Source organism: Vombatus ursinus, unplaced genomic scaffold (assembly GCF_900497805.2).
Source record: "Vombatus ursinus unplaced genomic scaffold, bare-nosed wombat genome assembly UNPS02007344.1, whole genome shotgun sequence".
NCBI lineage: Eukaryota > Metazoa > Chordata > Mammalia > Diprotodontia > Vombatidae > Vombatus > Vombatus ursinus.
In genome coordinates, this window is record NW_020947122.1 from 5,575,039 (window position 1) to 5,600,675 (window position 25,637).

Here is a 25,637-nt window from a genome sequence, read left to right on the forward strand (position 1 = left end):
CATTATTCTAGAGAAAGGATTACGTTGCCAAAGGGATCCATGACACAAAAAAGATCAGGAATCTCACCTTTAAAAGAAGTATAGAGGAAATGTCTTCACGTAATAAAAATAATCACCTCCTCATCTATCACCTTAAAAAGCCATGCTTGTTAGTCAAATTATAGATGTTAGGCACTTTGGAGAGCAAAGTGATTTTTTGAATTTCAGAGTCTACATAGTTGATTAAGTTCTAAATTCATTAAAGGCCCAAATGGCAGAATAAAAGCAGCTCAATTATATAGCATTTTATAGTTTACAAAGCATTTTCCACATAATGACCTTGAGGAGGAGATAATGCAATTATCCTCACCATTCACGTTTTTAGAGGTAAGGAAACTGAGCCTCAGAGAGAGGTTAAATGATTTAGTTACTAAAGTTACATAGCTAATACATTAAGTTCTGAATCAGTATTTAAACCAAGATTGTTTGACTCCAAATACCACACCATCTCTCAAGCATAACTATTACTGAATTAAAACATGTAAGCAACATGGGGGGCATTAAATTTGAATGAGTTTCTTAGCTACTTTTCAAAAATTCAAAATGAGTTAATTTTCTAGCAGGGTAGATAATAAATTCTTTATGACAAATTCTCCATAACAGTTCATATAAAGATCACCAGAACAAGAAACAGCAAACACACAGGTATCATATAACTAACATTTTAAAAGTTTACCAGTGGTTGGAAGTGCAGCATTACCCTTCAGTGGTTGCTGAAGCACTACATGGATTTGTTTACCAAAACAAAAGGTAAAGAACTAGTGATTTATCTCACAAGATAAAATAAGACAAAAGAATAAAGACAGCATGGCTTACTGTATAGAGGAAGGCTAACTTTAGCATAAGGCATTGCGGATTCCAGTCCTGCCTCTGATGCTTACTGTGTGTGTGGGCCTGGGCAAGTTACAATCTACCCTGCTATCTTGCCATTCTACGTATTCTTCAATCTCTCCCTAAGTCCTTAAGAAATCTCTTAGATCAACGAATCCCACTAGCCATTGGGCATCCTCAGCCAACTTTGGGTGGCCTTAACTTACTCTCTTCTCACTCTCTTACAAACTCTCTGCAATCTGACTTTGGACTTCTTCATTAAATTAAAGGCACCCTCTGCAAACATCAATGACTTCTTGTCAGATCTAATGAATGGCATTTTCTCAATCTTCATCCTTCTTGACTCTTCTCCAGTCTTTGACACTGTCAATCACTATCTCTGTTTTGGGTTTTCATGACTATTCTCTATTTGTTTGCCTCTTGTTCACCTACTCTTCAGGTTCCTTTGCTGGATACCTTTTTTCCATGCCACGTGTACAACTGTGCATTTTTCCAAAGCCCTTGTCCCAGAACCTTTTCTCTGTATATGCTATCTTGCTTGGGGACCTCATCAGTTTCAATGAGTTTAATTATCTTCTCTATGTTATATGATTATCAGATCTATATATCCAACCCTGGTCTCTCTCCTGACCAACAATTCCCCATCGCTAAACTGCCTTTCAGTTTCCAACTGGATGTCTGTATCCCATAAGCATCTCAAGAGCAACATTGTCAAAACAGAACTTGTTATCTTACTCACCAAGCTCTCTCCTCTAATCAATTTTCTGATGACTGTTGAGGGCACCACTATCCCTCTTAGGCACCTAGGGTCACAACTTTACTGTCATCCCAGACTCCTCACTCTCATTCACCCCCAACACAGCCAACATATCGTCAAACCTTGTTTCTACCTTGTATATGTCCCTTTCTCTCTACCCAAACAACAATTACTCTAATACAGATTTTCAAAACACCTCTCTCCTGGACTACTACAACAGCCTTCTAATTGGTCTCTTTCCCTTATGTCTCTTCTTTTCCAATCCAGCCTCCACTCAGCTGCCCAAAAATAGTTTTCTTAAAGTGCAGGTCTGACTACATGACTCTTGTATTAAATAAACTCCAGTGGCTCCATATTAGCTCCTGAATCACCTATAATATAAACTCTGCAGTTTGACAAATTTCTGGCCACCTTCTCACCAATTTCTCTACTCCAACCACCATCTCTACCTCCTTTCCACCAGAACCTTGGATTCTGCCTTGGGTTCCCTCCCCTTCCCCTGCACTCCCCACTCTGAGAAGTGAGCTTTTGCCTTACCTTGACAGGGGCCACACCTCTGTCCTCACCAAGCCCCCATGAGGGTATCTTTCCTCTCTTCCTAGCACTCTTTGGTTTGGTATTTTCTCCATTAGAATGTAAGCCCCATGAGGGAAAGCAGCTTACAGTCTAATGTCTTGCTTGTATTTGTATTGTCAGCCTTTAACACAATGCCTGGCACCTTGTAAGTGCTTAACAAATGCTCTATCACAAATCTACCTATCTTTCTATCTCTTTGTCTGTCTACCACCTATCTACCTACCCATCTTATCCACCCATTTATCTATCTGTCTGTCTGTTTTTCTGTCTATCTACCTATATACCTACCCATATATTTATCTACCCATCCATCTATCTATCTATCTATCTATCAATTTATCAATTTATCTACCTATCATCTCCCTTCACAACCCGCCCCCTTCTTCTATTTTACTCTCCTCCATACACAATCAAGAGCTACTGGCCTGCTTGCCCTTCCTCACAGGACACTCCATCTCCCCACTCTGTGCCTCTGAATTGTCTGTTCCCTATGCCTGGAAGGCTCTCCCTCTTCATCTCTGTTTCTTAGTTTCTCTGACATCCTTCAAGACTCAGCTAAAATCTCAACTTCTATAGGAGGCTTTCTCAGCTTACCCCACTGTTAGTTCCTCCTGTGCGAAAGATCTTGACCTAATCCAGGGAAGTTATGAAGAGACAAATTTAGACTTAATGTAAGGGAAAACTTCCTAATGATTACAGCAATCCAACTTTCAGACCTGAAATTATTATAAAGCAGTAATTACAGCTATTTGAAATTTGTTTAAAAATAGGAAAAATATGTCACTAGAAGAGACTAGATAAGGAAGAAATCAGATACAATCCAACTCAAGGACCCAGGGTTTGCTAAACCCAACATGAATTACTTTAGGAAGAACTCACTATTTGACAAAAACTGCTGGGGAAACTGAAAAGCAGTTTAGCAGGAATTAGATTTAGACCAACATCATAAACCATACTAAAAATGCACACATGACCTAAATATAAAAAGTCTTACAACTTAAAAAAAGTAAATGACAACAAAATTAATGTTCACAGTTAAGGCAAGGAAAAAAATTCTTAAACAAGTAAGAGAGAACATCATGATAGAAAAGACAATAATGATTACATAAAACTGAAAAACTTCTGCAGTAACAAAATCAATGCAATTAGGATAAAAAGAGAAAGCATCCATTGGGGGGAAAATCATTGCATCAAATATGTCTGATATTCAAGATACATAGGTAATGAACACGAATATATAAAATTGAAAGTCATTCTCCAATGGATAAGTACTGAAAGGATATGAATAAATAGCTCTCAAAAGAATTGCAAATTATTAGTAACCACATGAACAATTGCTCCAAATTACTAATAATAAGAGAAACTAAAATCAAAACAGTTCTTAGATTTTACCTTATACCCATTAAATTAAGAGAAATGACAAAAGATCAGAATAATTAGATGAAGAAGCTATGAAAAGACTAGCGCTATGAATTAGTCAACTTTTTGGAAAGCAATTTGGAATTATGCTAAGTAATATCCATACTTTTTGACTTGAGAGAACACTGTCAGTCAAATAATCCAAGGAAGTCAAAGTCAAAAATACTAAAAATATTTAGAGCAGCACTCACCATGGTAGCAAAGAACTTAGAACAAAGTAGATGACCATCAACTTGGAAACAGAAAAGCAAATTGTGGTACATGAATTTAATGGGATATTATTTTGCCATAAGAAACAAGTATGAAGAATTCAGAGAAGCATGGGAAGACTTTATGAAGACACATAATAAAGTAAACAACATTTACACTGACTACACTATAAATGGGAAAAAACAAAATAGAAACTAATGGCATGCAATTATAATGAGCAATTTGACCTCGAAAAAGAGCTGAGAAAATGTATCCTGCCTCCTTCTTCATAGATGTGGGGGATTACAGGTTTAGAATATTGCATATATTGTCAGCCAAGTTCTTCTCTTTTTAAAAGGTCTTTGTTATAAGGGATGGCTTACTGGATGAAGGAGGAGGGAAGTATTCAGAAATAATGTGATGTAAAAATATGGTATCAATACAAATAAGACTCACCTAGGGTTAAGCTTCAAAAAAATTAGAGCTATCCAATTGTCAAATCAACTGCCTCAAGAGAGTTTGGGCTTCCTTCTCACTAGAGGTCTTAAAGATAATATATCTTTTTTTTTAAAGATATTATATCTTAAAGATACTTTTTCAGGTATATTGGAGATGGAATTATTGTTCAAGTAGGAGTTGGGCTAGATGGCTTCTGAGATCCCTTTCAACTCAGAGATTCTGTGAGGTCTAGGTATCATGGAAAAGAAGCTACAAAACAGTCAATACATTCCCTGAATAAAGAGCAGACGGTAGAATTGTACTTTGGGCTATCAAACTTCCAAGACCAAAATAAAAGATTTCTATTTTCTGGTACCTATACCTCAGGATGTCTTCTACTTGCCAATATCACCAACAAGTTTTAAGTACTATTTTAATATAATTAATTACAAGAATATGTGGCTAAAAACCCCGTAAAAACAATTGCGGCAAGAGGTTCCAAAAGTAGTTTAGGCAGGTTATTGTGCACATTACGTGCTGAAGCAATGGAAAATTATGGACTTGAGAAAGATGTGGGGTGTGTGGTTTTAGGAATTTTCTGTCTTTTGTAGACCCAAGTCTTTCTCATTTCAAAGATAGCCTTCATCATGGCAGCCAAAACACTGGTACACAGGCTTACATAAACTATTTCCAGATGAAATCCCTTCTCCACTCACCACAAATTTAAATTTTAGCACAACAGCTTAGAAGGCTTTTTGCTTTCTTGACTTAAAGAATAGCTGAAAAAAATTAAATGATTATACCATCATATGTCCCAAAGAACCTATAAACCCTTTTTATACTGTCTTTAACAAGCAAAACTTCTATCTTCTCACTTTAATCATTTCACTGAAATCATGCATATTCTAGAAGAAACAAAAAAAAAAATACAAAACGGTTTTTGTACTTCTCTGAGAACAAAGCATTGCAGATAGTGGAAAAGTATAATTAGAGGGAAATTAACTAATTAATTAGGGTATAAAGCATTCTGTAAGCTTTGAATAAAGTGATTATGGTTTTTCCTAGATCAAACTATAAATAAAACACACACTCTCTCTGAAAATATCATAGGTTCTTTATCCATGTTAGCTTGAGAATGAGCTCAAGATGCTCTGAACAATGAACACTTAAGAAGACTGCCTCTAAAAATGATTAGTTATTCAAAAGGCAGTCTTATCTGTAATATAGCATTACAAAACAAACCCACAGGACAGCATTATATTAAGTCTATACTTCCAAATGGTGGCCTAAATGTCTGCTTTGACCCCCAAGCCCAAATTTCAGAAACTGTCTCTTTACCCTTCATTAGTTGCAAAGTAAAAAGGATCTACAAAGGTAGAGCTATTTGTACTATATTTACAGCTATTTTTTTTCCCAAAGGACACTGAGGAACAGAATTTTTATGTAGGGTCAGATTGTGGACCCACATGTTCTCTCTCAGAACTAATGGAAAATTACTCTAGGGCAGGGTTCCTAACTTTTTTTTTGTGTCACAGAATCCTTTATCATTCTGGTGAAGTCTAATACTCATGGTTTATACCTACATTTAGAAATGGAGAAAATGCTAAATTTCAGTTTGAGGTCAGTAAAAATAAAGATGTAATTTTCCCCCCATCCAAGTTCACAGCCTTCCTGAATTCTATCCATAAAACCAAGTCCTTGAGAGAGAGGTGGTGCATGGAACACAGATTAAGAACTCCTATCCTAAGGATGGAATTCTCCTCTATATCATCAACTCCAGTGGGTTTCAAGATATACTTCATTAGTTTCCCATAGTAATTTATCTAAACTCTTCTTGAACTTGTTCCCTTAGGAAGTTATACAGATGGAAATGATCAGATTCCATAAGTTTATTACCCAGGATATATAGGGCTTCCTTCATAACAAAACCCCCTTCTTTCAGCATGGTTTTGCTAAACTGTTTCTTGCTTAACTGCCTTGCATTATGGATGCATACATCTTTTCTCCCCTACTAAGTTAACAATACTGAATCTGCCTGATGGTCAATCAGCCTGCAAGTCTCTCCCTAGTCCAATCCATCCTCCTTTTAGCTACTAATATGATTTTCCTAAAGTACAGGTCCAAACATGTCACTCCCCTTCCAAACTCAAAAAACTCTTGTAGCTCTCTATTACCTCCAGAATCAAATACAAAAACCTCTTTTTGGCATTCAAACCCCTTCATTACCTGGCCCACTCCTACTTTTCTAGCATAATACCTTACCACCCCCCACATATTCTTTGATCCAGCTATACTGGCCTCCTGGCTGTTCCACAAACAAGACTCTCCATCTCTTGGCTCTGGGCATTTTCTCTGGATGCCCTCCATACTTGGAATGCTCTCCCTCATCATCTCTGCCTACTGCCTTCTCTGGCTTCCTTTAATTCCCAACTAAAATCCCATCTTCTAGAGAAAGACTTTCCCAATCAATCTTAATCCTTGTGCCTTCCTCTGTTAACAACTTCCTACTTGTTTTGTACATTGCATTTTTGTATATTTTTTGTCACTGTTGTCGTTTCTCTCATTAGTTTGTGAGCAACTTGAGGTCAGAGATTGTCTTTTGCCTCTTTTTGTATCCTCAGCGCTTAGTACAGTGCCTAATAAATAGTATTAGCACAACATCACACACAGAAGATACTCAATAAATATTTATAGACTATAAGAATGAGAAAAAAAGTGTTGAATCCCTGTGCAGTGTTAATTGTACTGAACTTTATTAAAAAATGCCTGCTACAGCACCCCATATATTCATATAGCACCTCCTTAATTATAGCTCTTGGACCCCCACAGAATATATTGCCAATGTGTGACCTTCATCGAACCGACACAATTAGCTCAAAGCAAATATGTTTATTAAAATAGCATATAAAATATTCCCCCCATAAAATCTGTGATTCTCTCTCTCACAAATATACACAGTCAGTAGTAGGGTACACATGTAGATATAGCCAAGGCAAGTCACACCTCCAGAAATTCAGGGCCCCAATGTTCTATCTCTTTTCAAGTTACCTTCAAGTTGCTTCTTCTGGGTATAGTGTCTCTGAAGGACAGGTCATCTAGCCTACCTGGTATTGTTCCTCACCTCAATTTGACTTCCAGTTTCCAAGAATACCTCTCCTTCTTTGCTTCCAGGAGTCAGATTTTTTAGTCATCTCCTCTGAATATCTCACCTCTTTGACTTCTGGGTGGGTTTGGTGTTGCTCTCTAGGCAAATAGCTATAGACAATGTTTTATGGTTGAGAGGGAAAGAGAAACTCCTTCCTCTCCCGAGAGGTAAAGAGCAAATCTCTGTTAGCAGGTAAGTTTTTCCTCCATAGATGGTTCTCTTCTCTGCTGCCAGTGTTACACTTCACATCTGTCTCCAGGACTGTTTCCAGGGTTCACCAACTAGTTTTTTAAAGACCATGATATGGTCAATATTTTTGCCAGCTAGTGACAAGTTTCCCTCCAGTTCTATCAGGGAAAACTTCACATTTTTCTAAAAATATCTGTGTTGTAAGGCTGTACTGTGGGGGTAAGAAAACATACCAACTTCGCAAATCACAGGATTTCAAAAAAAAAAATTCTCAAGTTCCAGCTGACAATCCACTTATTTCACGCAATCCTAAATAATGTTACTATATATCAGAAGAATTTGACACTCCCTAGTTCACTAAAACAGAGTTCACCTCTTTGATGCTAGTGAATTCCCACTGTCCTCCTCCAATGCCCATGTTCAATCCCTATTTAAATCTAACTAGTAGAGTTAACTAAAATGAACCCTTTTCAAGCAACTTAAGCTAAAACAATACAGGTCCATATATAATTCTAAACGAAATATGAAGTGGAAATTTTCTTTTTTTTTTTTTGGTGAGGTGATCGAGGTTAAGTGACTTGCCCAGGGTCACACAGCTAGTAAGCGTTAAATGTCTGAGGCTGTATTTGAACTCAGGTCCTCCTGACTCCAAGGCCAAAGCTCTATTCACTTTGATACCTAGCTACCCCTGGAAACTTTCAATATATAACTAAAGTGGGATTTTACTGACACGATGTCATTAACCAATGAATTAAAAAGAATGTGAAATGAAGTCCAGAGAGCTGGGTTCTAGTCTCACATCAGCCACTTCCTTGACAAATTACAACAGTCCTGGGCCTTATTTCCTCCAGCTATAAAAGTAAAGGTGTTGGACCAAATTATCATTAATATCTTTTCCATTTATAAAATTCTACTATTTTTACCCTGACAGAAGCCAAAGGTGATCAAGTTATTAATTTATTTCTAATGTAATGGTTCTCATCTAGCATATTAGGACCATAGAATATTAGACAGGAAAGGTCTCTTACAAGATGAACTAATGTAAACCTCTTGTTATAGATAAGACTAAATAAACCAAGCCAACTTGGCACCTAATACCTTCTCTTTCCCTCAATAACTTCTCAGTTTTAATCTCAGTCCCTACCTAAATATAGGAAAGAATGACATTAGAGCAATTTCCAATAACAGCAGACATTTTTGTAGTGGTTTGTTTATAAAGCATTTTCTTCAAAATCCTCTAGAGTAATGCAAATATTATCCCCATGGTACAGAAGAGGAAACTCCTGAGTATGAGAGAGGTTAAGTGACTAACCTGTAGTCATATTATTTAATATTAGGAGTCAAACTCAGGTTTTCTAACCCTAGTCTAGTAATTTTTCCACTTTACCAAGAAAATGAAACAACCAATAGTAAAAGGCAAACATATATTCAGAGTAAACACACAAAATAGATAGTATCAGAAGAAACTTTAGTGCTAAAGAAGAAAACTTGTCTTTAGGCCCCCAGTATACATAGCCCTCAATTTACAAAAAGATCAGTTGTTTGGAATCCAGACCTTATTTTTCACAGAAACAATGTTATACATGGTTTTTCAGTTCAGGCCACAACGTCTATATTTTATATGTAACATAATTAATGTAGATAAGCATTTACAACAATGTTTCAATGAGAAAATGCATTAAAACATCCCATTTAGTATGCCAGGAAGATTCCTCCTACTGCAAAAGCCTGGCTATGGGATTTGGGATTATTACTTCCTCCTCATATTTCCTACCTCACCCCATCCAACACCCTAGAACAAGCGTGGCCAGGGCTAGAGGCTATACAGGGACAGGGGTGAAGGTCTATTAGAATAAGGATAATAAAGGAGGCAAAATGGCTACAAGTATAGATTGATATGTGAATCTTCTACCTTCCCAAGATTTATCTTTTCTTTCTACTGAGGATCTCAGATTGGCCCAGTACCACCTGTCAATTTCCACTAGGGTTCCTTTCCCCTGAGCAGGCTACTATAGACAGAACAATCAAACAACTTTATCCTTAACCCCAGTCTAAAGCAAGAAAGAGGTTAAAAGCCCTTTACAGATATTTTAGGGGATTTTATTGCTAGAAAAGATAAGGAAATAGTAATGACCAAAGCTATAAAGTTTCCTTCTTTCTTCATTCTTTTTTTCCTTAGACCTTGTGGAGAAAGATGAAGGCCTAGGAGCTAATAATGATGGCTGGTGGCTTCTGGGTATGGTGTGCAAAAGGAAGAAGAAAACTTCAAACAGACTAACCTGGGCATCCAGTTGAAAATACTGTGAGAGAGTTGAAATAAACAGCAAGATGGGGCTATAACAGATCTTCAAAGTTATAAAGCGGGAGTAGGAAGGAAGAGAAATAGCTTAACACTTTATACCTCAAGCTAAAAGTCAGGTAGAAGGCAAAAGTAGAGTCTACAGTGTCAAGAAGGAAATGCATAATAGGAAAGGAAGGAAAAACTAAGCAATGGCAGCTAGAAGGAAAGGAGGCGGGTGAGGGTTCTTGTTGATAGGCCGCTCAGCTGGGACAACTATCTGTATGTAAGGGGTGGCTGCCCACAGATTTTGAGTAATGTCCAAACAAGTAGGCAATAGAAGGAAAAACATAATCTCAAACCACAACTCTTAGTTAACTTCTTAGCTCTCAAAACACGACTTAAGATTAAATATGTCAAACATTAAACATTAGAATAGAAAATTTGTGGTTTTTTTCTTATTTTCATCTATAACTTTGTTTTTACTCCTCCAAATAAATCATGTTGCCTCCAGGTCCCTAACAATCCCAAATTCCTCTACTTTTTGGAAAGAATCACTTAGTTACTTTTGTCAAGAGACCCAATCAACAATGGAATACAATTCTGAGGTTCAAATTTCCACACTTGGACAGTTAATTTGGGAATTCTAGCAACAAAAATATTTTGTAAGTTCAGACATTTCATTAAATAAAAAAGCCACTTGGTATAAGGAATATTCCCAACAAATACATTTTTAGGTTCTCTTTTGTGTTAGTATATTATCATCATTTTAGGTTAGAAATGTACAAGGAAAAGTCTATTTCACCTTAGGTTTGTTTAGAATGAATAAAAATAAAAAGCTTCATAGGGTCCTCAGCCAATACAGAAACTGGAGCTTCTTACAAAGAAAGGCAACAGAAACAAAAGTTTAGTCAAAGAAAAATTAACTATATGGGCAGTCAAGTCTTTGTTTAGCACAATGATATAGTGGAAAGAACTCCGGACTTGGAGTCAGGAGAAATCCAGAATCTGAATCCAAGCTATGATCCTTATTACTTCTGTGGTGCTATGCATCACGTTATCTTACTTTTTTCATCAAAATTAGGAAAATGGGAATAAAAACACTTGTACTAGCTACCTCAGAAGGCTAAGGGTCAAGTGTAAATATACATAAAGCTTCTTCCGGATTTTCATGTGCTATATAAATATGACTGGGTTTTTTTAATTCATAATGGCAGTGTCACTGTAGATTAGGTAAAACAAAATAATCCAAAAATGAGTTGTATTTTGCTGTGAAATATAGTGTATTATTTCCTGGCAGCTTATTTGTATATTAATATTTTGGCTCAGCTAAGATTAAAATTACCTTGTATTTCCTGAAAACATGCTGACCAGACAGTAAGGGATAGATGGCCCAAGACCATCCTGTGCCATCGGAAGGATACAAGATGGTATTAAAAACCAGCCACAGAATCTACAAACAGATAATTCACAGACAGGGAACCATATAATAAATGTGCTCAATAAAATTTTTGATTGGATTTTAAAAATATTTTATATAGGGAGAAATTGCAAAATGGAAAATATATTTGAAAAGCTGGGAAACCAGATTTTATTTAAGAGTGCTGGCACACACAACCTGAACAAGAAAACTTCCATGCAATGGCTCCTTTTCTATTTTTTAATCAATTACTAGGAATTTTCAAAGTCAAAATTTTTAAAAAATGTTTATTGACTATTTGCTAATATGCCCAGCACTATTACTATGCACTGAATGAGACACAAAGAAAAGTAACAATGGAAAACATTTGATCATGGAAATTTAGATAATATTAATTTCCTGAGCAACTAGGTCATATTCACTTTAATCAATCCAACATTTTACAAGACCTCTCAATACAGAAATGTCTACCATGAAGCTGGAGGTGAACTATATGTGCATGTATAATTGACACTTAGCACAGAAGTCTTCAAAAAATAAATGAAACTTTAATCATGTATGTGTGGTAAATTTTACCTAAATTTTTGTTGACTGTATTTTTAATAACATGCAATTATAATTTCACTTTCCTTAGCCTCTCTCTCTCTAACCATACACAGAGAAAAACAAATCCTGTTTGTAAAGAAGACCTTATTACCCAATGAATTATATGTAGCCAAAAAAGTCTCAAAAACATCTTTTTTTTAACCTCAGTAATTTAACGAAACTCTAGAGTAGTGTAAGATGTCCAAAAAGGAAGAATCTTTGTACTTAGTCATAATTGTTTGTATAAATAATCATAAACATGTTAATACCATGTATAAGCTGAAATGTCCATCACACCCTACTAGAAAATTAAGAGCGATAAAATGTAAGATGTTAGAACCCCAAGACTAAGTAGCAAATGGGTATATAACATGCTACACATTCCCCAGATAAGCACCTAATCTCCTAATATACAGTCATGCTTGCTGTATGGTGGAAGACGGGATTCTTTGTAGACCAGAAGAAATCTCAAATAAGCAGCACAGTTTTGAAAGTTTGAATTACAAAAGCTCTGTATAATGAAATTGGCAGTTTTGTGTTCAACCCTCTCCTATTTTACACTGTCTATGAACATGTTCATTTTAGTTGATGTTTGTTAAATTCAGAATAAAAAATAACAAAACTTAAAAATAAAAATGGTTCCTGCAATCAAACACCTAAGGTCAGTCAGTAAATCGAGTTTTATTAAGAACTCACACTGTTTTAAGCACATGAATATAGAGACAAAAACAATCACTTCCTTCAAAGGGTTCACATACTAACAGGGAAGACAACATGTGTACAAATAGGTACATACAAGACACCGAGAAATTAAATGGAAGGTAACCTTAGAGAAGAAATAGCTAGCTCCTAAAGGGACTAGGGAAAGCTCCCGCGGAAGGTGACATTTGAACAAAATCTTAAAGGAAGCGAAGGTCTCTAAGAAGTGAAGGTGAAGAAGAACATGCTAAGCATGAGGGTCAGCCATGCAATGGCATGGGAAAGGGAGATGGGAGTTCTGTGTTCAAGGAACCACAAACATTTCACTACTGCTAGGTAAGAAATCTCCTACAGCCAACAGCTAAGACAAGCCTACTCCTCACTTGGGCTAACTATAGATATGATAAAGATAGGTTTGGTCTGGAAGCCTCCCAACCAAGGAGAGGACCTACCTCCATAGTTCCTCACTGAAATTTTGGGAAGCTTACTATGGGGACTCAGGAGTTGCCTCCTCATTTTTGCCTCAAGAATCTCTAGCTCTCCAATTGGAGAATGGCTGAACAAGTTGTGGTATATGAATGTAATGGAATACTATTGTGCTATAAGAAATGATGAACAGGCTGACTTCAGAAAAACCTGGAAAGACTCATATGGGCTGATGCTGAGTGCAGTGAGCAGAACTAGGAAAACACTGTACACAATAACAGCCACATTGTGCAATGACTAATATTGATAAACTTAACCCTTCCCAGCAATACAAGGATCTAAGACACCTCCAAAGGCCTCGTGATAGAAAATGCTATCCATATCCAAAGAAAGAACTATGGAGTTTGAATGCAGATCGAAGTATACTACTTGCTATTTTTTTTCTTCTGTTGTGTTTTGTTTCCTCTTTCTGGTGGTTCCTCCTATTGGTTCTAATTCTTACAACATCACTAATGTGAAAACGTATTTAATAGGAATGTATATGTATAGCCTATATCAGATTGTGCACCGTCTTGGAGAGGGTGGTAGGGAGGAAGGGGGAGAAAAATTTTAAACTCAAAAGCATATGGAAGTGATTGTTGATAAATCAAAGTAAATTAATTAATTTTAAAAAAAGATTGGAAAAGGAAAAAGAAAATCTCTAGCTCTCTTCAAGGCTCAGCTCAACAGTCTCCTATGACAGCAACCCTTTCCTAAGCTTTCTTATTAACTCTCTCCCTCCTCAATCTCTCTCACACACATTTTACATGTTGTATCTCCCAATAGAATACAAGCTCCAAAGACCAGGGACTACTTTTTGAATTCATATGCCCAAAATTTATACAATACCACACAGAGGTTGCTTAATAAATGCTAATTAGATTGGTTTAGTTATGTTCTTAAATGCCATACAACCCCAACAATACCCTAAACCAGATTCCCACTTAGGAAGGGCAGGGAGGACAAATCCTGAGGCAGGCTGGAATTTAGCGGTCCAAACTGCAAATAGAAATGATCCATCAGCCAATGCAATCGCTCAGACTCTCTGTGCCAACACAGACCATCTGGGAATCCCAAGAGGAATACTTTCTGTTACAACCTAATTTTGAGGGGATTCTGAATAAGGTGAGATGAGAAATCATCTGAAATACCCTGACGACCACCCAAAAAAGCCATAAAACAGGTAGCAATGGGAACCCAATGAAGTCTTTCCTTATGTAATCATTATCTCCACATATCTCTAAATTGAAGCCTTACCAGATAGCTGATTTGATCTTTTATTGGATAAGAATAAGTAGGAATGTAATGAAGACACAAAGCTAACAACTCTCACTTTTATTAACACTTACCAATTTTTTGTCCTTTTTTTTTTTTGTTAGTTTAAAACATGCCTTCAGAACAAGTTATTATTTTAGCTTGTTTAGGTGCCACAGTGGATAAAGTTCTAGGCCTGGAGTCAGGAAGACTGATCTTCCTTAGCTCAAATACGGCCTCAGACACCTGTGTGACCCTGGGCAAGTCACTTATCCCTGTTTGCCGTAATTTCCTTATCCGTAAAATGAGCTGGAGAAGGAAATGGCAAACCACTGCAATATTTTTGCCAAGAAAACCCTACGTAGGGTCACAAAGAGTCAAACACAACTGAAATGACTGAACAACATTGTAACTTTATCGGGCACATATTCTGTGGTATACATCTACTGTCAAGAGAGCACCACACTAACAAAATATAGTACTTTGCCTCAAGTAGTCCTTTAAAAAATTCCAAATCTGAAGTAAAACCATTCTTTTCCACCGTAAAACATCTATTAACCAGAACCCAAGTAACAGGAATACAGAAATCGCCAATTAGTATTTTACCAGCTCCTAATTCCACTTTTAAGAGAAAAAAAATGTTTTAAAGCTCATCTCATACTAGGAATTTTAAAATAACAAAATTTTGCAAAGTATGTGTTGGAGTCAATAAGTATTCAATCTAAATAAGGATACTTTCTATAAAGAAGATCCCAAATCAACCCCTCTATTCTATTAAATTATAACCACTACTGTGAGTCAAGAAGACCTGAGTTCAAATTCAGCCTCAGACACTTAGTGGCTATGTAACCCTGGGCAAGTCACTTAACCTCCATTTGCCTAAATGCACTAGAGGAGGAGATGGCAAACCACTCCAGTATCTTTGCCAAGAAAATCCCATGGACAATATGGCCCATGGGGTCACAAAGAGTCTGACACAACTGAACAACAACATAAAACTGCGTATTTATGGGTAGATGAGGTAAAATAGAAAGACTGCTGGATTTGGAATCAGATGACTTGAGTTCAAATCCCAATTGTGCCACTTACTACCCTGTGTGACAAGTCATTTTACCTCTGTAGGACTGTGTCCTCATTGATAAAATAAGGAAGTGGACTGTATCTAAGACCCTTTCTAGCTTTGAATCTATGATTTGATGGAAGGTCCAATACATTTTTTTTAATGACAAACGGTTGCAACAAAAGCAATTCCTGTTTATCTTCAATTAACCAAAATATATATTCTCTGCCTCTTGATGAAGTTTTACCAGGAAACATCACTTTTACCCGATTTTAAAAAGAAATCATATATAGTAAAATCCCAGATAATCCAGCATCCTCAGGGAATGATTCAGCTAAAATCAAAAGTAAAAGTAGTTTTCTAAATGGTTACGGTTAACCTTTTAAATTCCAGTACTTTTAATTCTTTTATAAGAAGCTTTATAAAATTTCTAACTACTTCTCTACCTTTTTAAACAAAATATGCTAAACATAATTTAAACTTTGCTTACTATAACATAGGCCATCATTATTTATTATACTGTGCTATAGTGATAATCATTATTTATTATACTGTGCTATAGTGATAACGCACATGGGTACATGAGACATTAAGTCTTACCTTGTTTTTCTAACACTGCATATGGCAAATGTCCTTTTTCTTCTATTCAAACACTCTATTCCCCTGACTGCTAAACTGTACTGGCTTTTCAATATTCCCTACTAGTCATAGGGGCTGAAATACAAATATTATACACAGAAAACTATCCCCAAATTCCAGAGCATATCCATCTTATCTCTTTAAAAGGTATAACAAAGATTCTTAACCTTTTTGTGTCATGAAGCCCTTTGGCAGCCTGGTAAAACCTATGAGCTTTTCTTGGAATGTTTTTAAATGTACAAAATATACTGGATTACAAAGGAAACCAATTATATTGTAACAGATATCCAAATATTTTTAAACAAGCTAATGTACTCTAGGTTTTATACATAGCAGTGTACTGATGAATGTTTGCTCCTCCAGACCACATAACTGTACAACAGAACAAATAATGGATAATAATCTGTCACCTGCTGATAATTCTCCTCACAGCCAGAGTACCCTAGCATTTGCTGCCCCTATTACAACTTTAATTACTAACACCACTCTCTTCATCTTGCCACTTTCCTTGTCTCTTGTGTTTCTTTTTGCTCTCCAGTGAAAAGGCTGGCTTGTTTATAGTCTACCAATCTCAATTCTGCACCATAATTCAACCAGAATACTAAAGGTATAATCTTTCAGTCTTCTATTCAATTCTTTTTGGCTGTGTCCATTTGTTGCTAGGTACTCAGGAATTACTTCTCCCTGCCCCAAGAAGTTTTCTTCCTCCAATTACTTCTAAGATCCAAAGTTGTTCTACAGGACTGGTCCTTCGGACAGCCAGTGCTCTTCTGTGTTAAAAGTTGAACTGAATTGCAGGACAGTTTTGAACACATTATATAATGTGGTAACCCTATCATGTTTGGTGAAAAGCTCAATACCATTTGCTTCCGTGGATTTATTAAGCACTACCAAATGAATTTAAGTGTAAATGTTAAGTTGGAGCATATCCAGCAGCTTAGAAAGCTTGTGTGTGCCCGGGATACCTCTGCAATGTCAAAGTTCTACAGGAAGCCACCAGCATTCTGTGTGAAACTCTATGGAGGATCCATGTATGGACATTGGCAAACATCATACAGGGGAGATAAAGTGAAGGTTGGAACCAATGGAGGGAGCACTCTCCAATTATCTTCAGTTAACAGACTGACAATATCCAAAAAATTAATACAAATGACAAGCTGAAATAATAAGGGGAATTCATTCCACTGCTGGCCTTATTGCTGGCTTCCAAACTTCAAGCCCATGTCTCCGCTGCTGTTTCATTAACGCTGCTCAGCCCTTGGGGCCTTCTCGCCCTGAAACATTCAACTTTCTCTGTGACCTTTTCAACCTGAACAACCTCTGTGAAGCTTGCCCCAAGTCCCATTGCTAAGTTTCTCCTGAAGTCTCCATTTTGTGGAGAGACCCAGGTCAACTTTCATTCCCCTCTCAGCCCCTTTCCTGATTTCCAGACTTCGAAACCTTGCCCACCCCAAGACTCTTCACTCTCTACCTCCTTTTCAGCTTCCTTCTGTGTGCTATCTTCCTCCACTAGAATGTAAACTCCTTGAGGGGAGAGACTGTCTTTCTTTTTCTTTGTATCTACTGTGTCTAGCACAGCGTCTGGCACACAGTAAACATTTAATAAATGCATGTTTCGTTCCTTCTTTTCTTCCTCCTTCGCTCATTCCCTTCTTTCCTCAAAAATACTATCGTATGAAGATTGACTGAAGGAACCTGATAAAATAAAACATGAGATGGACATCATAATTGCCTTCAAATATCTGAAGGCATTTTGAAGATAGATTTTACTTGTCCAATGTGGCAAAAGAGGGTAGAACTAGACCAATGGTTCAAAGCTAGACAGAAGCATTTCAGTTCAATGAATAAGGACGTCCTAACAACAAAAGCCATTGAAAATAGAATGAGTTACCTCCTTCTGGAACTGTGCAAAGACTGGATGGTTGTTTGTCAGGAACACCATATCCCATAGTGGATACACCTCCAGTTAAACTGCATAAAGTGCTAAATAAACATAAACTACTATTAAAGCTTAGAAAGGACAATATACACATACATACATACACATATATACAAACATATTATTGAGTTACATATGTATGTGTATATACGTAAACGTATAATCTTACTTGCACCAACCATGACAGTTTACTATGTTGCTTCTCCAAAATGGAACATATTCAGAGCAGTTCAACCAGGATGGTATCAGGATTCAAAATCATGGGACAAAGGAAGGGCTGTAGAGTTAAGGATGTTTGAAGAGAAGGCTTATGTTCAGAAAAGTTGTCTTTAGTTATCTGAAGGGCTATCACATAGAAGGAAAATTAAACTAATTCTGTATGGATTGTTAATCCATTTTTCAGTCAAGCAAAGTGAGGCTCAGAAAGGTTAAATGACTTTTCTATCACACAGCTATTAAGTGTTACAGGAAGGTTTTATAACCCAGGTCTCTCTTCATTCCAAATCCAATGAAGTCTCCATTGCCTTGGAAGACATCTGGATAACCTGTTAGAATCATGGCTAAGAAGTTACGATTCTATAAATGATCCCATGATTTCTAACAAAGACCCCCATGCCTTCTGACTGTTCAATGTAATTATAGCACTAGAAACATAAAAATATGACTATCAATAAATTAAAAATCTCTATTTCAACCTTCAAACAATAACTTAAAGTGTCATTGGTTCATGAAGCCAGAGATGAAATTAGGACTCCGTGCTAAGTATCAAAATGTGGGAAAAACCAAGTAAAATCTTCACCTCTGTAATCTCCTTCTGAGTACCCTTTTCTGGTATAAATCAAAAAGTCTATGTAGGTTACTCTATGGCACTAGACTTGATGCTCCACTTAATGATATCTACTGTAAAGGGTTGCTGTGATGTTCAAATGAAATAAGGTGTAAAAATTCTTTGCAAATTTTAAACCCATTATATAAATGTCAGTTGTTGTTATCAAATTCTCTCTTAATAATGTGGCACCTGGAGCTTAATACAAACTCTAGGAAGCGTTTGACTAGCACAGCATACAATAAGACCATAACCTACTTTTTCTGGATAACATATTTATATTGAAGCAGACTAAGATTGTTATTACTTTCTTGAGCAGTCATACCATAGTTGAAATTCATATTCAGCTTATAATTAATTAAAATTCTTAAGTCTTTTCCACATAAACTTCTATTAAGTTAGGTCACTTCCATGCTGTAACTGATGAAACTGTTCCATGAAAGAGCAAGGTTTTACATTTAGCACCATCAAATTTCAACTTGATTGTTTCAGTCTACCTATCAACATATTTAAATCCTGATGCTGTTGTTAACTCAACAAATTAGTTATCACTCTAAACTTTATGTCATCCAGAAATATTAATACAGTATTTATGTAACTTATATATCTAGAAATTGTTGATTAAAATATTATCAAACAGTACACTGCTGAGGTCTGAGGCCTATGGTCCTTGGCTATATAACTCCCTCTAGGCTGAAAATCAACACCTTGTTCAACAAGCTATGTGGATCTGCCAAACCATCCAGTCTATAATTGGAAGAGGGCCTGCACTTTACTGAAATATAAGCTATGTCTATAGCATTCCCTTGATCTACCATGTTAGTAAAGCCCCTCCCTTTTTTCCCCATCTCATACCCAACCCCCTAGACAAAATAATATTAGTATGGTTTGACATGGTTTAGGAAGTTAGTACTAACACATGGTACAATGGAAAGAGTGCTGGATTTAGTCAGAGGGTCCAGGTTTGAATTCTGGATTTGCTGCTTACTATCTGTGTGACCCTGGGCAAGTCACTTAAACTCTGTAAGCTTCATTTTTCTCATCTGTAAAATAAGGTGGTTGAAATCAATGACCTCTAAAGTCCCTTCCAACTATAATTCTATGATCTTCCTTTTCCAAGATACATCCATCTAATAATCCATTCTGGAAATTCACTGAGATTAACACCAGGCAAAGAAATTACAGTTTCCAGAATTCCCCTTTTTTGGTTTTAGAAAACTGAGGTCACGTGTCTGCTTCCAGTCATTTACCTAGAGCACGACTTACCAGGGACTAGATAGCCCAAAAGTCACTCAAAGTAGATAGATGCTCTGTTATTGTCTTCTCATCTATCTGGGATGAAAATATACGACCTATGAGAGAGGTGACTCTTAAGACTAGAGTCCCTCCCATTTATGAGCTTATGATTAGTTTATCAAATTCATTCATTATTACTTTGGAATGGGCAGAAAGCCTGGCTTGAGGCACAGAAAGCATGAGGTAGATGAAGTAGGTGTCAGCAGATCATTGGATCTCTATCAACAGAAATCTTTAAGCAGAGGCTGGATGCCACTTGTCAGGGTGGCACAGAGGAGGATTCCTATTTGATCTCTGAGGTCCCTCTCCACACAAGTGATTCTGTGACATACGACAGGTAAATTTCAGTGACATGAAAAGTTGGCAAAGAATGGGATTCTGTTCAAGATCTTTAAGGTATCCTGGGGATACCCTCAGGTGGTGGCTCAGAGGCTACATAAGGCTGGATTAGACCAAAGGTATCAAACTTGCACAGCTTCCAAATGTTTAACAAAGTAAGTAAAGATAAAATACAACATAGATAACGTAGTTTCCTAAGTCCATAGGCAGGCCACAGGGATCAGTTTCTATTTGAGTCTGACATAACTGGTTTAGACCACAGAGGACAGATGCTTGGTATACGGAGGAGTAGGGGTAAATTCGGAGGAATACTTGAGTGTTGTGTCGGGGGTCAATCCTTGACCAAGTCTTTTAAATTACATAATTCCCTTAGTTACACCTTCCTATTCCATAGTACCTATTCAAGAATCAGGAACCTATGAATATTCTATAGATAGCACATCAATACAGCAATGTTTCCTAAGTGTAGCAGGGGCAACTAGCCTATAATAGTTACCTAGGATAAAAAGAAGCTAAGTGACTTACCTGCCTGTAGCCCAAGGTCTTCTTCAACCCAAGTTCAGCATGCTATCCATTAGACCACTGCCTCTTTCTATACATCTATAAATATTAACTGAATAAAATATCACAAAGTCTAAGGAGAGCCACCTGGCCAACCCTGTTTCAGTCAACTTAAAAAGACCTAATAGTCACTTGTGGCCTTAGTGTCCCAGTGAACATTAGTATAATGTTTGTTATTTCACTCTTAAACCTGGCACATAATAAGTGCCTTGAAAATGCTTGATTGCTTGTTTTTAGAAAAAGGGCAAATGAAAAAACACATATCTAAAGAGATATAGGGAAGTTTCCTATCCTTCCCTTAAAACTTAGGGAGATTCTTGGGAATTACCTTCTATCCTCTGATTTATCTGGTTCAAAACTAAATAATCTCCCATCAATCTCAGTTTCATTCTTTATTTCTAGCTAGTAGATTTCCCCCCTTCTGTTAAAGTTTTAAAACTTTGTTTCAATAAATTTAAATTTGAAATAATTAAAGTATCTAACCAAAGGTTGGGTTTTTTTAAAGTAGGTAGAACACCAATAGAAAAATGCAAATTTAAAATCAATGTATAAATAGTTCTAGCTGAGAACATAATCGCTTTGTCTCTACTGAACAGCATAATTACATACATTAGAAAAGCTACAATTACCAAAAGATCCAAGTCTAAAAAGCCATAGTCACACTATGAAGAACTTTTTAGCCAAAAAAAGGTGTTGCTCTTGCCTGTACCATTATTAAGAGAAAATCCTGTATTTCACCAAGTTTGAACATTTCTCCAAAGGAAAAGTGCACTGAGCATAAAATACTGCTTTGGGAAAATTAAATAAGTTAACAAGAATAAAGAAAGGAAAACTATAACTGTTAACTCATACTCTCAAATGAGGGTACAATCCAAAATAATTCTATTTAGAGATTTAAGGTGGTCACCACATTAATTTTTAAATCGTCTTTCATGACAATTAAAGTTGTAAAAACATCTGATTTTTGTGGCAAAGTGCAGTAGCCAATTCAAAACTGTAAGTATTGCTAAAAGTATAGAAATGCACATGAAAAATTATTAATGTTCAATTTTCATGGGTCAGTAAGTCGTCTCATTCATTTCATCAGGGGCACTGACTACAGAATCCCTAAAGGTGACTGCGCTATGCTATTTGTTGTTGTTGAATTGTGTCCAACTCTTTATAACTCCACTTGTCTTTTTTTTTTTTTAAAAGCAAAAATACTGGAGAGGTTTGCCACTTCCTTATCCAGCTCATATTACAGAAGAGGAAACTGAGGAAAACAGGGTTAGGTCACTTGCCCAGGGTCACACAGCTTGTAAGTGTGGAGGCTGGCTTTGAACTCAGATCTTCCTGATTCCAGGCTCAGGCTCCATCCACAATGCCACCTAGCTATCACTGCTTGCTGACAGGAAGAGATGCTGTATGGATTGATCTTCGGTTACTCTTCTTTAATTGTTTGGCCCACCACTTTGGAATAAGACAGAAGGATCAAATCCAGCTGGCTTTGGCCAGGCTAAATTCTACTCCAAAAGAGTATTTCAAACTTCAAAAAACTAGTTATCAAAATTCCCACCTTTATCACAACAATGTTTAGAACCAATGCAATTGTATGTGAAGAACAAGAGACAGGAATGTATCTTTAAAGATTGGCAATTTTGGTTTGGTGATGTGTTTTGTTGTTGTTTTTTACCCAAGTCTATTATATACCTCTATTTTTGTTGACCTACTAACTACAGAATTGTTCATATCAAAAAAACAGAAGCAATCTAAATTTATTCCGTATTTCTGAGAAACAAATTCAGGTTAAATACAAAATTCTGGTTTTATCCATATGTCCCTGGGGCTAAAGCCAATTACTTAGTGGAAGGTGAATTCTGAATTCTTTGAAGTTACAAAATATAAACTATGCAACCACCACACCCACAAAGGCAACATCCAGAGTGAAAGGCTGATCCATTCTCCTACCTGTAGTGATAATTTGAAAAAAAAAATCAGAAGGCATGATTGATATCCTTTTCACAGTTCTTAACTGAGCACATTAAATTAAAAATATTTAGGGAGCCACCTGAATATCACAGAACCCACGGAAGAAAAATATAATCACAAATTATTGATAAAAAGGGAAAAAGTATTTTTCAAGAAAACACTGAGAAATTGAATTTTACTTAAGTTTATTCTCACTAGTAAAAATAATCTTAAATGTTAGAAAACATCAATCTGCAAAAATCAATATTTAGACAAAGCTGGCAATCTTACTTTCAGAGCAATCAAGAATGGTAACTCCCCCAAAGCTACAGATGCTGCAATGTCATGCCACAACTGGCTCAAACAATTCCATTTCCACCTAAAGTTAGTTTAAGCTACTGCATATGCCAACATTACATGGCTGAAGTTACTAAAAATAGTAACAATGGCACAGATCTGTAAGGAGCTAATATAATTACTTGAAAATGCATAACATTCACTTTTGCTTTTAAAAATGCCTTAATCAACATCTAGGAAAGAGATTATGTTAAAAATATGAGGACTACTTTAACAGTTTAGTAATGCCAGACTCTTCCCAAACATGGTTGCTTCAAAAGAAAAATCACTATACGATATAATTTATCTACAGAAAAGCCATTAAGACAAATTTTAATTCTTTCCTTAAATCAATAGCGCACTCATTATCGATACTTTCATAATGCACATGTGGAGTTTAAGCAATCGGCTCGAATAAACTTTAATAGCTCGATTTACTTTGATAGGAATTAAATAAAAATAAGCTACAGCTAACAGTGGAATGACATCTGGCCCTGCAGCGAAACAGTTAACATCGAACTGCGCTGATCTGCACTTCTGATCCATTACATTTCTCACAAGCTGCGCTACAATGAGCTGAGCAAGTATCAACTGTAATACGATCCCAGAGTTTATGGAAAAAATAACTGCACATACCAAGCATGCACATTTAATAAAATCTTTTTTTTAATAGAAACATAACCGATAAACACAATTTAAGGCATATTTCACTTTTGGTTTAACTTTAAATCTGCAATTCCTTTGCTTCCCTCACCCCTTCAAATAAAACGACTTAAAAAAAAAAAAAAAAAAGCCAGCAGCCCTACTGCAGGGAAAAGAGGCTTGAAAAACAACTTTGATTGGCACTTGGCCTGACCCACAGAGGAAGAAAAACAGTTTTTGGACAAAGAGCGCAAATATTTGAGCTTGCTTACTTACATGGTTTTTTAATATTTACAAGAACAATCCCAGCGCAAAATGCATTTAGAGAAATTGACTAAAAACAGTCCTGCATTCCTCCTACTTGGTCTTTCGGTCCTGATGCATTTGCACAGCTCAGCAATTTTAATTCATTTACACTGGACAAACAGAAGCAGCTCAACTAATGTTTCTACTTAATCAAATGTAGAAATTGGTTGGGAGGAAGAAGTATAAACTGATTATAATATTACCCAGTGGGGTTTTTCAAAGCTGAAGTCTGATTAAAAGCCCTTTCATTCCAAAGGAGCACTTCCCCCCTCCCCACCAAGGGTTTGTTTTTTTCTTTCAAGTAGAAAATAGATTAAGCCAGATATACTAAACAATACTGGAGCGAACTTTCTACCAATCACTCAAAGAGTGTGGCTGATTAATCCAGGAAGACAAGTAAAATACTTTTAAAAGAAGTGGGGTTCGATAAAATGGGGGAGGGTAGGCATCTCTACCTCAGTCTCCCTAGGGAAATATTGATTAGCATTTTCCCACAGGCATAAAGTTCGAGTTGCTTTTTTCAGTTATTTCAGCCACAGCCAGGCACAGAAGAATAAAAACGACAAGACTCGAAAAAGGGATTGGGGGGGATGAAGACATGGATGGTGGCAGTGTGCAAAAGATGGAACCAACCCACATAGAGAAGCTCACCAGGTTCTTTAGGTTAAACGGACGGGCTTTTTAAGATTTTATACAGACCAATATGCGTATCAATAAAAAACTGCAGAGGGAGGTGGATTAAGTTGCAAGGGCCAACAGAAACAGGTCCCCCCCTTCATTCTCCCACCGCCACACACAAAAAAAGAATGGTAATGGGGACAGTAGAAAAGAAAGCAAAATCAGCCAAATACACACACACACACACACACACACACACACACACACCGCAGATAACCCCCCCCCCGAAGTCCCTGGAGCAGACGGGCGCCCCTGGAGCCTGGGGACGCTACAAGCTCTGGTCCCTCCAACCACGTTCCCCGGGGGCAGTGGGGGGGACGATGTCCAGGGTACGGGGGTCCCGTACCTTCCGCAGCACTTTCCGGCAGTTGGTGCAGAGCAGGTAGTCGGCGGAGGCGGTGGCAGGGGTGCTGCTGCTGCTGCTCCGGTTCATCCTGGCCGAGGGGCACCGGGAGGGACAGGGCGGGGGCCGGGACAGGAATATGGGGGGGTCGCGGAGGGGTAGAGCCCTGCGAAGCGCTGTGTCACCACCACCGCAGGACCCGCCGCCGCACACTGCCCACCCCCGGCCTCCGACTCCTACTCCCCCTGGGGGTGGGGTGGGGAGGGGGCGGGATCGTCGGGCTCTGGACCGGACCGGGACGGGACGACCGGGGGAGCCGGAGCAGGGAACGGAAGCAGCGGCTGCAGCCGGCGATCGAGGAGGAGGAGACGACAGCGGCAGCGGCAGCAGCAGCGGCAGCAACGACGGACAACTACGGCGGCGGCGGCTGCTGCTCCTCAC

The 25,637-nt window shown here is 37.4% G+C and overlaps 1 protein-coding gene across 1 annotated transcript in view; it reads right to left on the bottom strand.

Moving 5' to 3' along the window:
* Positions 1-25,403, bottom strand: part of SESN3 (sestrin 3) — an 81,422-nt gene extending 56,019 nt beyond the window's left edge. The window contains exon 1 of the mRNA XM_027849353.1: positions 25,200-25,403. Within this exon, the coding sequence (XP_027705154.1) occupies positions 25,200-25,286 (87 nt within the window). The 5' untranslated portion in view covers positions 25,287-25,403. The remainder of the gene's footprint in view (positions 1-25,199) is intronic.
* Positions 25,404-25,637: the final 234 nt, after the last annotated feature.